The 17,750-nt window shown below is 42.2% G+C and overlaps 1 protein-coding gene across 1 annotated transcript in view; it reads left to right on the plus strand.

Annotated features, from left to right (window-relative positions):
- The window catches only part of STON2 (stonin 2), a 112,805-nt gene that overhangs the window by 15,690 nt on the left and 79,365 nt on the right, over window positions 1–17,750 (plus strand). Inside the window, exons 2-3 of the mRNA XM_087818754.1 lie at window positions 10,711–10,978; window positions 12,749–13,024. Of these exons, the coding sequence (XP_087674880.1) occupies window positions 10,891–10,978; window positions 12,749–13,024 (364 nt within the window). The 5' untranslated portion in view covers window positions 10,711–10,890. The remainder of the gene's footprint in view (window positions 1–10,710; window positions 10,979–12,748; window positions 13,025–17,750) is intronic.

Genomic DNA, 17,750 nt, shown 5'->3' on the forward strand with positions numbered 1-17,750 from the left:
CTGAGTTCTTTAGCAACGTGTTCATTTTTTTCCAAGACTGGGATTCAAAGACTCTCATGGTGAAAAGCCCCATTTCAAACTCTTCTTGTTTCCAAGTGGCCAGATCCAGAGTGGCCTTCTTGGCTCAGACCCCTGCCTCCCATGTGCCTCTCGGTTGAAGGGCGGAACGCGGCAGCACTCCCCAGCTGGGGATCTCTTCTCTTTCCCGTCCAGTTGGCGTCCTGGGGTGAATCCTTGAATGGCGCCTCAGTGAGTGCTGCCTGCGCACGGACCAGGCGCCTGTGGGAGAGCATCGGCCACTCCCTCTTTTGCTACAATATCCCTAGATGACCAGGTCCATTCTGTGGAATGATGACTTCCCAATTCGTATCTCCAGCCTTGAGTCCAGACTCCCATGCCCAGATGTTTACTTTACACCGCACTTGGATGTCTCAGAAGCATCCCAAATGCATCTTTTAATTTAAAAAGAAATGCTAAAAAAAAAAAAAGTTAAAAAGAAATGCTTATTTTACCCCTAAATGTTGACTCTTCCCTCCACCCCAGTCAGTGACAGTATTGTCTACTCAGTTGTCACCATCCCACCTTTGCCCTCCCTCCATATGGCATCACCCATCAGTAAGTCCTGTAGATTGTACCTCCAGAATGTATCTTAGCTACCACTTCCTCTCCGTCTCCATTGCCCCACCCTGATTCCAGACACTATCATTTATTTCTAGATGAAAGAAAAAAACCACTTTAATTTTTAATGTTTCTAATATTTTAAATTACAATGTACTAAATAATATTTTATGATTTTTAAAATTTATCTGTTTCTCAACCCATAACATCAACAGTAAGAGTTTTTAATGTTTTGGCAACAAGTTTTAAAGGTCACAGAACAGTCATATTTTTCCCTTTGATTATGAAGATGCTTTGCACACTTCAGCTTGCATGGTCGTTGTTTAAGAAAATGATTTTTTAAAATTGTGTTAAAATACATATAATATAAAATTTACCGTCTTAACCATTTTTAAGTGCACAGTTCCGTGGCATTAAATACGTTCACATTGTTGGGCAACCATCACCACCATTCATCTCCAGAGAACTGGTTGACTGTTTTGGCCTCCTAGTGTTCAAAGGAAAGATACCCAGAATTGTTCTTCAATTTTTTGCACTAAAAATGATCACCCTTCCAGCCTCGCCCCATGTCTCTGGAAAGGCAAGCTGATTTTGCAGTAAACGAGGCAGAAAAAAAAAAATTCCAGAGAGAGAATGACATACAATATGTTCGAAAGTGCTACATGTATAATTGTGTGTTTTTTACTGTTTTTCATTATTTTTTAATTTACTCAGTACTATGGGTAATTGTTGATTTAGTTGAAATTCAGTCCTATATATAGGAAAAATTATTCAAAGAAGTCTGTGTCTAGGCCTCAAGATATTGAGTTCTAGAGTAATTATTTTAAAACTATAGTACTCTCCTTGCACAGCATGGATGAGTGTTCTGCCCAGAATATCACAGGGTGAAATTAAAGATTGGCCACTGTGTCCTCACCTGGAACTCAGGGTCTCCTCCAAGTTTATGCCTGTTGTTGGCAGAATTCAGTTCCTTGTGGTTGTAGGATTGTAGTTCCCCTTTTCTTGCTGGCTGTTGGTTACCACTCTCAGCCCCTGGAGGCTACCCTTGCCCTCCATTTTCGCCTCCTTCATTTCAACAGTGGAGAGCCTTCCTCTCACACTTTGAATTTCTCTGATTTCTTCCTCTGCTACCAGGCGGAGAAAACTCTGCTTTTCGAGGGCTCATTGATTAGGTTAGGCTTACCTGGATAGTCGCCTGGATAGTAATCGCAGTGTCAATTGATTACTAACCTTAATTGCATCTGCAGATTTCCTTTTGCCATGCATTATGATATAATCACAGTAGTAACACCAGGGTGTGGAGACCATGGGGGTCATTGTAGAATTCTGCTTGCCACAATTTCTCTCTCCTATTTTATTAGAGTTGCATTCACCTGCATGTAGAAAACTTGATTAAAATAGCTTAACCAAAAAATTTTTTTCACTTAATAAATATAGAGATACATGATTGTTGTTACCTGTTCAGTGGCTCAGTGACATCAAGGCCCACGACTCTGATTCCCTTAGGCTTTCCTCATGGCTGTAGTATGATTAATGTATCTCCAGCCATCATGACCATTCTCAAGACAGGACAAAAGAGAAAGTGAGGAGGCTTAGGGATGCATGAGCAATATGCGTGAAACAAAACTAAGACAAAAAACATTTCTCAGAACTTCATTTCTCATCGTACTTCTATTTATGTCTTATTGGCCAGAACTTTGCCAAGTGCCTACCCCGAGGTAAAACGGAGGCTGGGAAAGCAGGAATAGGAATTATGGTGACTGACTCAACCGATAATGATAGGTCTCCTGGTACCAGATGACGACAGGAAATGAATGTTGGTGACACAGCTAACACATTTGTTATACCTGTTTTCTGGAAGGCAGAATGTGGTATAATAGAATAGAGACGTGTGATCCTGTTCCAAATCTATCATGGTTGGCTGTGTGACCTTAGTCTAGTGAGGCAACTTCTCCGAGCCAATTCCCTTAGTTATCAAGTGAGAGAAATGTCTGCTTTACTTATCTCAGGGTTATTATAAAAATGAATTGAAATCCATGAACTTTTTTGTATTCTGGAAATATATGCTAATTTTAATTTTGTTAAGTATTTGGTATAAAAATAAGAATGTATTTCATTAATTCTAAGAATTATATGTATGTATATACATATTTTTGAATTTTTTATAATCTCTGAAATTGGATGCATTTTATAACCTATGTCATTTTAACTTGAATGAAATATAATATTAACATTTTGTTAAACTTCTTGGAAAGTCTTAGGGTTATGCCCTGGAAATATGGCCACCATTGGGACCCATAAGCCTCCTATCATCTACTAGGAAACTGACAGTCTCCTGATGGAACATTCAGAGTGATACTCTCATGACTCTAAAATGTAGATGAAAAGAAATTATCCACACCAACTCTCTACCTTCATACAGGCAAAAGGTTAGCATCCCTGTTCCAGATGCGAAACAGAAGTCAGCCCAGATGGGTTTGCAAAAATGGAATAAGCTGGTAACTTCTAAGAATTCAAGGTACTGGAAAGTGTTGTGTTCCGCAGATTTTAAAGCTTGACCTCCTGCCACGGTCATTCACTGTATGTGACACACTGTTCAGGTGCTGGGGATGTCATTCAGGGTCACTGCCTCAGGAATCCACCAAAGATCAGAGAGCCTGTTTTTCCAGCCAAGTGTGACTCAGATCCTTGGCTCTGAATGTGGAGCCGTAGAGTTGTTGGATAGCACAGCCATCACAACTGTTTATTTTGAAGAGAAAAATCACATGATAGAGTATTTGTAATTATAACCTTGGATATACATATTATGTATGCATGTACATATATGTGCGTGTTTATACATGTATGTATTTATGTGTGTGCATGTGTACACACACAAATGATGTGACTAGAGGGAGCAAGAACAGACATCTAGAGATAGGGGATTGTGTGTGATTGAAAGAGAGATAGGAGAGTTACTTTATGGAGAATGATGGGTAGATACTGATTATAGTTGAAATACTATACATTCCTTTTTTTAAATATGTTTTTATTGATTTTAGAGAGAGGAAGGGAGAGGGAGAGAGAGATAGAAACATCGATGATGAGAGTCATTGATCGGCTGCCTCCTGCGCGCCCCCGACTGGGGATTGAGCCCGCGACCCGGGCCTGTGCCCTGACCGGGAATCAAACCACGATCTCCTGGATCCTAAGTGATGCTCAGCTGCTGAGCTTTGCCGGCCGGGCCACATGTTTCTTTTGTAGTTCTTTATCACATATTTTGATTTGAGGCTGAGGTGTTCATTCTACTCACCAATTTCCAGTAGAAGAAGAGTGGTCAGTCTTTTTTTTATTTTTAAAGAAAGAAATATTTAAATGAAAAATTTGTAAAAAGATAGGAAAAGCAAACAACCAGGGCCACTCAATTTTTCCCTTTCAGGAACATCAAAGCCCCTGTAAGTTAAAGTGTGTGCACACGCGCGCGGGTGGATGTGCCTGCTTGTGCACTGTGAGTGTGTATCTGTCCTCCAGTGAGCTTTGTTCAGGTTCTGTAGACAGGAACGCTGTTCTTTCACAAGGGAAAATAATTTGGAAGAAGAAGGTAGAGGAGCAGTGTTTCAAGTCCTTAATCTGACTTAGGTCCTTGGCCTGGGTGATCGCCTTCCAGGCTTCTGTTTATTCTGAGAATTTATGAAGCAAGTAACATGGTTATTTGAACTTCCTGATTAAACTTGTATGATTTCTGTAGCCTGCTGTGACAGAGGCCTCAGGATATAAAACCACGGTTGATGTTCTGTGTCATTGTACCATGCACAATTCTGAGCGCATAGTAGATGCTCAGTAAGCTTGTTGAATGTCGTGTTTTGAAGAAAGCTCAAAGAAATACACAGAATCCATGCAGCCTCCTTTTTACAAACATTCTTCATTTCTTCCCAGTTTTCCGTTTGACATTTAGATGCTTGTTCTTGATCAGGAAAAAGCTGAGGCCTTGCTTTGGGGTTTGGAATTGACACTGGGATCTAATTTTAGATCTAGTTTAAGATGTTTCTGCATAAACCCCAAACAGACAACTGGATAGTGTCTGCCAGTAGCCTCAAAACCCAATAATTGGGTGCAGAAATTTTAAAAGTAGCTGCCTAGTTGAATACATATGGCAAAGAGATATAAGGCAAAGATGGCTAAATTCTCAGATTTAAATAACCCCCTTTGGATCACTAACCAAACAAGAATTATGTTATGGTATTATGTAGCATAACACAAAATAAAACCTTGTCCCAGTTATGAAAGGATGGAATTAATTCTTATAGCTATATGAAACCCTCCTTTCCTTCTCATATGATATAATTTCTGAAAGTTCTATAAAACTTCTCATTGAGATTTCCAGGATATTCAAATTAAATCACCCTAATTTAGACGATCTGAACTGATTTTTTCTTTTCTTTAAATGAACATAAGTCAGAAAGGAATGTTTCATGGGAGGACTTGCAGTTCTGGCTGTAACTGGCAACAAACCAGTCCTTCTGCAGTAAACAATCACAAACCTGGATAAAACGTGTGATGGAACTCTTTCCAGGTACTGGTCAACAGAAAGCACATTATTCTGATCCTGAGAGAAGGAAAACTCATGAGGAGATCCCAATGGTCACAACCTTGGCTCTCTTCCAGGGATGTTTTCTGACTAGAGCTCAGTATGCTGGAGTCTATTCAGAGCATAGCATTCCTGCTGAGATAAAGAAACAGAGATCAGAGCCTGGGGCAATCGAAGCATCTGGAATCTGCAGAGCAGGGCCCTAGAAAGGAGAGAGCTACATGGGGAAGGGGGAACAGAAGTGGGTCTGGGTGTGCCCAGGGAATCCTTGGCTAGGCTGGAGTGCCCGTGTACAGACTGAAACCATATGAAAGTTGCGAAAATTGGTGTCTTCAGGATTGAAAATGGGACAGAGACACAGGTCAAGCAGTCCTGGGGGACACTGGGAATCTAGCCCAGCTACAACAGAAGACCTCCTTAACACTTTATTAACATCTCAAGCATCCAGAAAACACACAGAAAGTCTGTGTGTTTTGAGCAAGTTTGGTAATTTTTTAAAACAAAGGGCTAGATAATAATTATTTTAGGTACTGCGAGACACAGAGCATCTGTTACAACTATACAACTTGCTGTTGTAGAGCAGAAGCAGCCGCAGACAATATGGAAAGGCATGAGCTTAGTTTTGTTCCAATATAACTTTATTTACAAAAAAAGGCAGATGGCCAGGCTTAGATTGTGGCTCTTGTTTGCCAACCCCTACTCTAGAGTAAGGCGTACTTTAAACCCACCAAAGCAAAGCCTAGAACCAACGGCCGTTGAGATCTGCAGGGGAAATTGAGTTTGGAAGTTGAGTCGTGCAATAGAGGGGCTTGGAAACATCTTTGGCTTTTCGCAAATCCATCCAACAAAGTAGAAGACCAAGCCTACAAAAGTTCAAGGTGAGCAGGCAGACTGATTACTGACAAAAACCAAGTCTCTGCAGAGGAAGATCAAATGCAGAAAGTCTTCAACTATTATTAGATATACAAAGAAATAGGGAAATATTACTCATAGTAAAAAAGAAAAACAAGAATCAATAGAAACTAACTCTCAAATGGCTCAGATGTTGGACTTGGCAGACAAAGCCTTTAAAGCAGCTATTATCAATATGTTCAAAGAACTAAAGGAAAATATTGTCATAATGAGTGAATATATAGGGCGTTTCAACAGAAAAATAGAGAGTATAAAAGAAAAGAAAATTCTAGAATGGAAAAGTTGAATAACAGAAGGAAAACTTATGGGATGAGCTTAACAGCAGACTGAAGATGATAGAAGGTAGAATAAATGCTCTTCAAGACAGATGGGAAAAGAGAGAAAGGGGGAGAAAAACATTTGGGGAAATTTTTCCAAATTTAATAAAAAAATTGACATATTCAAAATACTGCACAATCTTCAAGTAGGATAAGTTATAAGAAAACCATACATAGACATACCATAGTTAATTGCTGAAAACCAAAGATAAAATTTCAAATGCAGTTAGAGAAAAGAAACATAATAATGAGGAAATAAGAATTACAAACAACTCTTTTTTCAGAAGCAATAGAGACCAGAAGACAGAACACTAAGGGAGGGAAAAAAGTCAACATCAAATTCTGTTTATTGAAAATTATCCTTCAGCATCATGGATGAGATAAAGAATGCTGTCCAATGGAAATATAGTGTGAGCCACATATGTATTATTTTAAATTTTCTATCGAGTTGCCCTCATTAAGAAAGAGTTAAAAGAAACATATGAAATTAATTTTAACAATATATTTTATTTAACCTAATATATCCAAAGTATAATTTCAACATGTAATCAGTATAAAAATTATTAAATAGGTATTTTACACATGTTTGTACTCTTCAAAATCTGGTGTGTTTTTTTACACTTAAAAAGCAACTCAATTTGGACTAGCCACATTTCAGTAGTTACTTGTGTCTAGTGCCTACTGTGTTGGCCATTAAGGCCATCAATCCTTTGTCCCCACATTTCCTCACTAGACATCTCACCTCTCATCAGACTGATCTTTTCACTGACCAAGAAACAAGAAACAAGCCCTGCAAAGGTCTGAATCTTCATTGTCAATTATGCTGATCCTCTGTCCCAAGGATGTCCTTCAAATCCAAGGAACCTGCCCACTCCCTTATGCGTCCAGCCCTTGCAGATCTCTCTGTGGCTCAACAGGATTTCCGGTGTATCTGCCAACAGGCAGTTATTCCTGGATTTCTAGTGTTTGCTCTTCTGTGTATTTTCATCTCCCCAGCTAGATTGCAGACTGCTTGAGGGTCACTATCTCAGAGGGTGCCTGGCGCATTTCTGGACACGCAGGGCTCATGAATGCCTATGACAGGATTGACAGAAGACCAATCTATTTCTGTGACTCCTACCCGACAACTGCATTCTCCACCCTTGAATTTTAGTGTGTAAGGGATGCTGAGAAAGAAGCTACTCTCTGAAAAGGCAACCTGGAGACTTCAGGGAACCATTTAGTGTCTCTCAGTCAATTCTGCTGGGACTGAGTCACTGTTCATTTGCGGTGATGCTTCTAAGGCTCACTTTGTGATTCACGTTCTAAAAATGGGGTGAGGTTTCCACAGAGAAACCAACTCCAGTGTGAACCTAGCCTCACAATTATTGGGTCCCTCTGTGGTCGCCAGCAGCTGGCACAGCACTCCTCAAGGTATGGCGTCTGATGTCTTAATGGATGATGTGGCCGTTTCATGGCAGATACCCCGAATCCATTTCAAGGGGTTATGATAGGGGGTTTTCTATAATAAATTTGTCCCACCAGGCTTGGGACTACTCATCATCTCTAACCAGCCCATGCCTGGACCTGAGATGGACGAGTATGGGGGTAGATAGATCTTTGGGGCCCTTCTTTCATTCATACGTTTTGGTTTGTAGTCTTGGTTCCTCAGCCAGCAGGCGCCTATGTCTGTAAAGAGGAGGCTGAATGCTTGACTCCTCTTAGCATCTAGGAGAGATGCTCTAAAAATGCCTGAAAAGGGAAATCACTGAAACTAGAATGTGTAAATGACAGGAATGGCGTGGTTTCGTGAAATTTGCATTCTAGTCCCAAGACTTCCACAAATGACTACGGGCGAGTCCTTTAACAACAGCAGCGATGGCTGTGGCTGACATTAATGAAAAGCTTGGAATGGGGCCTGGCACATAGTAAGCCCTCGGTGAGATCCCCTGCTGTTACCATTGTCACTGGTACCGAGGGTTTGTTACTCCCAGTACTAAGCACCAGTGAAGATTACTGTACTTAATCCTTAGAATTACTGAGTTTTGTTATTCTTGCTGTGCAGGGCTGAACTGAGGACTGAAACCTGGACGGTCTAAGTCCTGGGCCCATGCCCTCCAGCTCCATTGCTACACCGTATTTCCTTAGGCCTCGGTTTTCTCACCTGTAAAACTTGAGAGCTGGACTATTGGTCTTTACATCCTTCAAGCTCTAAAATTTCCAGCTATTTCCCCCATAACCTTCACTCTTTTCCTTCTTTTCTTCCCCAGATTCTCTCCCACCCCCACCCCAGTCCTGCAAATTTCAGTGGATTCATTGCCACGGGATCTGCAGGATGTTTTCCCCACTGAGCTGTGACGCTGCGTTGTCAGCACATGGACATGTGTTGTGGCCCTTTTGTTGTTCTTGGACCTGGTTTGCATGTTGCTGTTGTTGGGAAGGGAGGCATCTGACTCTTCAGTTTTACTGTCTTCTCTTGGCCTGCGGCCATCACCACATTGAGTGACTCGAACGTTTGGGCGTGAGAAAGGCTTTTTGGGAGAAGCCTGTGGAATCAGCTCTTTGGGCCTGGGCTCTGTGTGCTTCTTTGGGAGATCTGGTTTGGAGCACCGCGTTCTCCAGATGGTTTGCACATTTCTGGTCTGTGGCTGGTAAGGATCTTAGGAGAGGGACTTGGGAGAGAGATTTCTGGGTTTTGCATTCTCTGTACAGCGTGGGTACCCGGGTGGGTTTCCACATGGGGAGCTTCACAGATCATTTCATTATGGTTCCATTTTAATTGATGTTTGTAAAGTGCTTCAGTTGGGTGATAGTTTTTATATATTCTCTAGTACTTTTTTGTGGCTGTGGCCTAAAGATTAGAGTGTTTTGGCATCAAAAGACCTGGGTTCAAGGGTTGCAACTATCACTTCCTAGCTTGCTGCATCTAACAGACCTGCTTGTTATGCCCTCTGCTTGAGCATTCTTCGGGTGGGATCTATGGGGATAAAAAAGGAGTTAATTTGTCAGTGTGCTGGAATGTGAGAATTAGTTCACTTAGAAGCCTGGAGGAAACATCTTAGGAGCTTAGGAACCAAACAAGGACCTGGAAATAACAGAAGGGTTGGATAAATCACTCATCCGGCCTAGATTTCGAAATCATCTGTAAAAGAATGATATTAATCTTTGTCTTACCCAACTAAAATGACTATTACACTAAATGAATTATGGTATGAAAATATGTTTCTAAAAATTATAAATTCTATAAAATATTAGTTGTTTTTAGGAAGCATCATACAACAAAACAAATTGTTTTAATTACCAAAAACAAAAGAACAAAAGCTGTTAATGTTTCTATGCTGATTTCCACCAGCATAGATTATTTACTGCAGATAATAACCTATAATAAAATTTCCTCAACATTTTCTTTTAATTGTGCACCAGTTGGAAGGCTATGAGTTCAATTGTTGTAGACTAAAATGAATATCGTGAGTAGTTAGTAAGAACTAATATTGTACAAGGTGGATAGTAGCTCTTTTACAGAAACACATTAATTTTGCACTAATTCAGATTTTATTAATTCATTATAAGAACAAGAGCTGGGTTCAAGTTGTAAAAGGGCGTTAACACTACAAACAAAACTATAAATATGTAAAGAATCCTTCTACATACATAGAACATAATTGCAGTAAAGGTAAGGCCTCTACTTTCATGTACTAATTCACATCGGCCTAGAATAAAAAAGTGTTTAACTCACATTTGTCACTAAAGCAAATATGCCCTACCCCCTTACTCGAAATGAACAAAATAACTCTACTTCTGTTTTCCTTGATTGGCAAACTGTGGTTGGAGATACCATCTGGAGATTGTTGGGTTTCTGCCAGCGGTTTAACTCGGGCTTGCAAAGAGCTACCTGCCCAAGGCAAGAAACTGCACTGACTTAATAGGAAAGAGCTTGCTTTTATTTCACCACTTGGTAAAAGAACAGGAAGGTACTTTGGACAGTTTTTATATTTGTTTTACAGTGATGACATTACATTATAGTTTAAAATATAAAACAATATCTTTCCAAAATATAATACTGGGGGAACTGGGGGATCTGACTGCTTAAGTTTATGAGATTACTTACAAGTCTGATATGAAGGCACACACAGAGGTCTTGATGCTAAAGGCAAATGTTTCCCTATGAAAGGTGGAGACAAGACAGACACGGAACAGTAAGGGCAGTGGACAGCACCCAGGCCTCCTTGTGTAGTGTTGAAAGCCCTAGACCTGTGTGGATTGGGTATTATGTGATGGTATCCTTTTTAAATAGTATTATTATTATTTTTTAAACAGATTTCTGGTTGGAGATTAACCAAAGGCAAGAAGAGCTAATCTGTCTACATTCTGAGTGCTGCCTTCTGCAAGACCACCCTTAGGCCCAGGTCCACCCCGCCATCCCCTCACCCTACCCCAGACATGGCTCTGGGTTCTGCCTGAGTCCAGCTGTGTGAAGATGACTGGCACCTTCCTAGCATGACGACCTTGGACCATGTGATCGCTACCCAGCAGTCAGAGTGGATCTCTTTCAATGAGGATCCACTCTTTCCTGTCCCTTCTGAGGGTAAGCAGGGCTCTCGTTTCCTAAGTAAAAAGATTGGCAAAGAACCCCACTGCTTGTTACTGCTTCCACTGGATTATTCTTTGGGTGGGATCTTCATATGGAAAAAAGAGCCAGTCTGTCATTCTCCTGAGATGCAGATTCTTCTACTTAGAAACCTGGAGGTAGCATCTTAGGAACCTTGGGGCCCCAAAGAAGGGCCTGGAAACAGCAAAAGTATTGGCTGCTTTTGTCCAAGGAACATCAACTTGATATTTACGATGTACTTAATGCTCAGCCCTTTTGGTTGTTACTCCCAACAGCAATGTGGACTTTCTCAATTTTTAAAGTGTAATTGTTAAGAGTGACAGGCTCTAGGGCCAGATGGCTTGGGCTCAGCTCCCGGCTCCATCAGAGATGAGTGATGTGCCCTTGGATCGATTATTTATTGAACATCTCTGTGTGTCAGTCTGTCTGTGTGTGCAGTAGGGATCATCACGGTGCTTCCCTCATAGTGGTTGTGAGGAGTCAGTGAATTAATACATGTGCCTGGCACTTGAAAAGAGGTCAGTAAGTGTCACCCATGATCATGATGAAGACAGCTAAGCTGACTTCTAGGGAACTGGTGCTGAGGGACGAAGGTCCAGCTAGGATATGGGGGATATTTGCAAAGCCATGTCAACTGGTTCTGTTCTACTGCGGCTGCCTCGGCTAGACCGAAACCAACCTGCTCCATTTACAGCACCTGGCAAGTGTGAGTTCCCAAGTGTCCTTCCAGTGCGAGTCCTAGAAGTGGGACTATCCTGCACTGAGTTGTGCTGTAAGTGTAAGATACCCACACTGAATTTCAAAGACCTAGGAAAGTTAAATATTTCATTAACAAATTTTATATCAATTACATGTTGGAATTATAAATTTTCCAATTATATATTTTGAAATATATATTATTAAAAGTAGTTTTGCCTGTTTCTTGTTACTTTTTTGTATGTGTCTACTAGAACATTTAAAATTACATGTGGCTCCCTTTTTATTTTTATATTTTGGACAGTGCTAATCTAAAGGCTTTGATTAGTTTTTTAGCTAGTTTGAATTTTTTTTAAAGTTTTTATACAGTAAAATGGACCACTTTTAATGAACTTTCCATATATAGATTTGTGTAATCACCACCACAACCAGAATATAGTTCTTTTTTTTTTTTTTAAAAAAACACACACAGTTATTTGAAGTTTGTTAAATATTCCAGAACCAATAAAGTGAAACAAAGCGAGGGGAAGCACCTCTGCCACATTCAGCTGATTGTTGGTGCAGGTTTGGTCCCTGGCAGCCTGCATGCGTGTGTAATTAGGACTACATGGAGTTGAAGTCTGAACTGAAATGAATTTAGTCCAGACAAAAGCTCTCCAGTTTAGCCATACTCTCCACCAGTCCCTATTGCCTTTTGTTTTTCTCCTTTGACTCAGTTATATTTCTTGCGTGGCCTCTGTAGGCATTTTTGTGTGTGACCCCTAAGCGCTGGAGTAGATGCTGGGATAAGAATGCTGAGTAGGACTACCCCAGGCTCCCCTTGCCTGGGCAGTGCTGTGGTCACCCTGAGGTTCTAGTTTTCACACACTGTTAGGAAAACACTCCTTGGGCATAGAGGCAGATGGGCATGGCTCTTTCTTGACCCCCACTTGCTGTAATGGTGAGTCCTGTGATCACGCCTTGCCCATCCTTTGTTTTTCCACCATGAGACAGTTCTGAAGAGTGGCCCTCTGCACACGATGTGATGGTGCTGTCTGGTGTCTGTTTCAGGGGGCACCGAAGAGCACCTCCCGGGGCTGTCATCTTCCTCAGACCAGTCCGAGAGCTCCTCTGGGGAGAACCATGTGGCCGATGGAGGCTCTCAGGACCTTTCCCACTCGGAGCAGGATGACTCCTCTGAGAAGATGGGCCTCATCTCTGAAGCGGCCTCTCCTCCTGGGAGCCCCGTGCCGCACCCCCCTGACCTGGCCTCGGCCATCAGCAGCTGGGTTCAATTTGAAGATGACACGCCCTGGGCCAGCACGTCACCACCTCCCAGAGAAACAGGTGGGACAGGTGGGAGGCTGGGAAGGGTTCTGGCTTAGGTCTGTGCTCATCGGGGATGCTTCTCCGTGAGAGGTGTGCAGGGCTGCCAGGGTTCTACTTGACCTGCTCCAGAGCCCGAAGCACTGGCCACAGGGGAGAGAGCGGGCAGAGATCTCATCTGGCTTAATTCTGCAAGTAGTTTTTGTTAAAAACAAGTATATGGAAGGATTACTGTGTTCTGGTCCATCTCCAGCCTTTCCCCCTTGTCCTTGGTTGTTGACCTGTCTGGGAAATACACATATTTATTTATCTACTACGGATTGAATTTACATTTACCCAGCACCTAAACTGTCAACTCCTGCCCGGCCGGGCGTGGCTCAGCAGGTGAGTGTCGACCTAGGATCCAGGCAATCGGGGTTCGATTCCTGGTCAGGGCACATGCCCGGGTTGCGGGCTCGATCAATGACTCTCTCATCATTGATGTTTCTATCTCTCTCTCTCCCCCTCCTTTCCTCTCTCTGAAATCAATAAAGATATATTTTTAAACTGTCAACTCCTTATGAGTAGAAATGAATGCTTCTCAAAGTGTGGGCCACCAGCCACCGCTAATAGAAACCATCTCTAATACAATAACCCGATAAATACGGATATTCTTGTGTCTCAAACCTCTGGAATCCAAATCTTTAAGGGTGGGCACTGTCTTTAATGGTAAGTATCCTATTTTGTGGGATTTAAATGGCCAAAAGCTGCGTTGGAGAGGTTGGCGAAGCCAGAGGAGTTGCTAGTCCTCCCTCTGGCGACCTGGCTACTTACTTTATCATGCGTGGAAGCACACCAGGGGCGACTGTATAACCTTTGGGACTGTATTTGTTTTCTGTTCACTGCTGTAACAAATTACAACCAATTTAGGGACTGAAACAGCACAGTTTCATTATTCTGCAATTCTGTAGTTCAGAAGACCGACGTGGATGTCACTTGGTTACAAATCCAGGTGTGGTCAGGGCTTCGTTGCTTTGAGGATGCTCTAGGGGCGAATGTGTTTCCTTGTACTTTCCAGCTTCTAGCGGCCGCCCATGTTCCTTGACATGTGGCCCCAGCCTGTGTCTGGAGCTCTCTGTGTCTTTGCTCTGTGGTCCCATCTTCCCCTGACCTCGGCCCCCCTCTCCACTTTTAAGGACGCTGTGATTACATTGGCTTCCCCAGAATCATCCTGGATAATTTCCCCATCTCAGAGTCCTTAACTTATCACTGTTGCAAAGCCCCTTTTGCCACATAAGGTGTTCTATCTGTTCACAGGTTCTGGGCATTATGCTGTAGACTTCTTTGGGGGGGGGGGGGGGATATTATTTTATCTGCCACAGAGAATAGCAAAAAAAAACAAAGTTGATAAGTGTTTCTGTTGGTGAGTTAAACATTTTGCTAGTTTCAATTTTTCAAAAACAATTCCTTTGTTCTTCAAACATGTTTTTCACGTCAGTAAAAACAATTTTAGGAAGATATGAAGCATAATTCTCCCCTGTAATAAACGCTTCCACGTTTACGTGCTAATTTGCCCACAGATGTATGCTTTTTCATATTTAAGCATCAGATTTCTCTTGTTGGTGAGAAAGTGTCTGCACTCAAAGCAGCCTGGATGCAGTGACAGGTCCAGACAGGCTCCCAGACTAGCTGGAGGGAGGAAGTAACCTTTACTGAACGCCTGACACTGGAAGACAGGGCGCTGAGGAGCGTTTATACGAGCGGCCAAAGTCGCTGGACGCTGGGCAGTGAATCATTGCACAAGTATGTTTCTTCTTTTGTAAGGTAACGTTTACCGAACGCTTACCCTCTCGGGCACCCTGCTCAGCGCTTTGTACATCACCTCAGGTTCCCCTTACCGCAATCATATGACTAAGGTATGGATGTTATAGTCATGTTACCCCTGAGGACACTGATAAGGCAGTGGTTTGGGAGTTTGCCTAAGGCTGTGCCAGGAAGTGTCAGGGGAAAGCTGAGACCCCAGGCAGGCCGGCCCCAGGATCTCGGAACAGCCTGGACATGTTCCGTGGATGCTTCTGCCCGGCTGTAGTTCCCTCTGCTCCCTCATTCCTGGGAGGCAGGAGGTGAGGGAGGGGTGGGGTGGTATTTCTCCACTCATTTGCCCTAAAATGGTCACCGATTCTACTCATGGCATTCAGACTCTTTCACATCATGCTCATACCTTACGTTTGGCCTCAGGGATTGCTCAGAACTATTTATATGACAGCTGAGTCAGTTCGCTTCGACTCTTCAGCACTTATTTTTGCCAGACTAACTGGCGATAGCCATCACTATGTTGCTCCCATTGACTGAGGATCCTAGCTTGTTGTGGATAATGGTTTTGACCCAGTGTTAAAAGTTTATTGCCCCTGGCATGGCCAGTGTGGCTCAGTTGGTTGGGCATCGACCTGTGCCCTGAAAGCTCCCCAGGTTCGATTCCCGGTGAGGGCACATGCCTGGGTTGCGGGCCTGATCCCCTGGTTGAGGGCTCAGTCCCCAGTAGGGGGTATGCAGGAGGCAGCCAATCCATGTTATCCCCTCACATCAATGTTTCTTTCTCTCTCTCTTCCCCTCTCTTTAAAATTAATAAACATATCCTTAGGTGAAGATTAAAAAGAAAACATCTTTTAAGGCAGCAGTTCTCAAAGTGTCCTATAGGTCCATGGGGTTTCCCAAGGCCCTTTCAAGGGGTCTGTGAGGTCAGAATGATTTTTATAGTGACTCTAAGATGTCATTTGCCTTTTTTACTGCATTGGGGTTTGCATCGATGGTACAAAAGTAATGGCTAGTGAAACTTCTGGCACTGTGTCTTTATGCTAAAAAAAAGTCAGTTTCACTTAATATCCTTGATGAAGTGGTACAAATTATGAATTTTATTAAATCTCAATTTTCCAGTATATCTCTTTAATATTCTCTGTGACAGATTGGGAAATAAGCATAAAATACTTCTGCTCCATACCAAACTATAATGGTTGTCTTGAAGAAAAACGGTTATCTAGAAAAATGATTGGATTTAAATTTTTTTTAATAAAAAAAATCAATTTAAAAAGTCAAAATTATTTTTAAATTTTTAGAATGAAAATAATGCAAAAAAAAATCTTGAATAAAATATCAGTATTTTAAAAACAAGATCCCACCAATACTTGCATGACTGCCACACACATCTCATCCTAATCCCAGCCCTAGATGCAATAAAACATTGTTTTGTAGGCCTCCCTTCATTTGCTTATAAGTCTCTCCCAAAACTCTTTCTGAGTTTTGCCCTAGAATAGTGGTGCCCACTTAGAGGAAATTAGGTGGCCAGCTTATATAAAATGAGTGACTCTCTGGTGCTTTTTAGTCTAATCTGACGATATAGAAATGAACTGTTTAGTGGTTTCCCATCCATTCTGAAAAAAATGCTTCTCTTATTGAATATATATATTCAGTATATCAAGTAAGCATTTTGTTAGTATGGATAACACACGGATGAAATGAAATTGAGCAAGCAACATATTTGCTCTGTTGTACTTAATTATGCAAAACTGTGGAATCCGCTGTGAATTGTGGAGTATGTGGGTGTGCCTCTGTGCACAGCAGGTAGTGAAGTTCAGCCAGACAAAAAGGGCTCCCTGGGAGCTGCTTTTTGGCTTCAGCCATTTTCCCAGTCACGTAAGTGTCACCAGAACAAACTGACCCTTTCTGATAATATAGTTGCAATTTCCCAGTTTCTTTCCATTTTATTCCTTGTATCCTGTTTGCCTGTATTAAGTGCCCAGCACTTCTGATCAGACGTCACTGTGTCAGGAGAAAGGGAAAATGTATGTCTTGGACCCGTCCCATGCAGTTTCTCTGTGAATATCCTTTTATGACAAGGTTGTGATCGTGGCCTAAGAGAAATAGGTGGGAAGAGAAACTAAAAAGAGAAGAAATGGGACTAATTAGTGCCGTTCCTGGTCTGACTTTCTGGAAGCAGAAAGTAGAGCCTTGCTTAGCCAGCTGTTCGGTGCCTTAACGTCCCGGCTTGCAAAGGGGAGTTAGGAAAGTGTGTGTGAGCTCGTGTGCGCACACACACACACACACACACACGCGCACAAGGAGTAGCCAGGTGGAACAGTATTTATCTGGGGGGCTCCTCTTCCTCCCCCCAGTTCCCATGCCTCCTCTGTTCACAGTTTTTCAGGCAGATGAAGCGCAAAAAAGGAAAAGAATTTATCTTTTAAGCTGTGCCACCTAAGAATAAAGCCTGGGGAGCCCTGGATTTCAGCCTGGAATGGGGATGTGCTATTGGCCCTAATTGGAATGCAAGGAGGCTGTAGGCATGGTAGAGTCAGGGACAAAGAGACTGTCATTAGTGGTAAATCTCTTATTTTTTGTGGCATTTAAATGCCAGAAGCTGAGCTGGGGAGCTTAGGAAAGCCAGGGAGTCGTTAGTCCCTACCCTGGTGACCTGGCTACTTATTTTATTGTTCACAGAAGCATATCAAGGTTGATTGGGTAACCTGGAGCCACAGCTGGTGGGAAAACAACTCCAGAAATGCTTAAATCCATCAAGGGAACAACTTTCCTTTGGATTTCAACTAGGGCAGGATTCGAAGTGGATTAAGTGCCATTGTTGTTGGTCTGGGGAAAAGAAGCTGCAGATCTCCCTCAGGAAAAATATTATTAAAAGCAATTTCCGTAGCCACATATAGGAAAGACAACTGGCATCAACTCCTTGAACCTGAGGGTACTGGGGTGAGAGCGCATA

The sequence above is a fragment of the Miniopterus natalensis genome, chromosome 1 (assembly GCF_054644295.1).
Source record: "Miniopterus natalensis isolate mMinNat1 chromosome 1, mMinNat1.hap1, whole genome shotgun sequence".
Classification (NCBI taxonomy): domain Eukaryota; kingdom Metazoa; phylum Chordata; class Mammalia; order Chiroptera; family Miniopteridae; genus Miniopterus; species Miniopterus natalensis.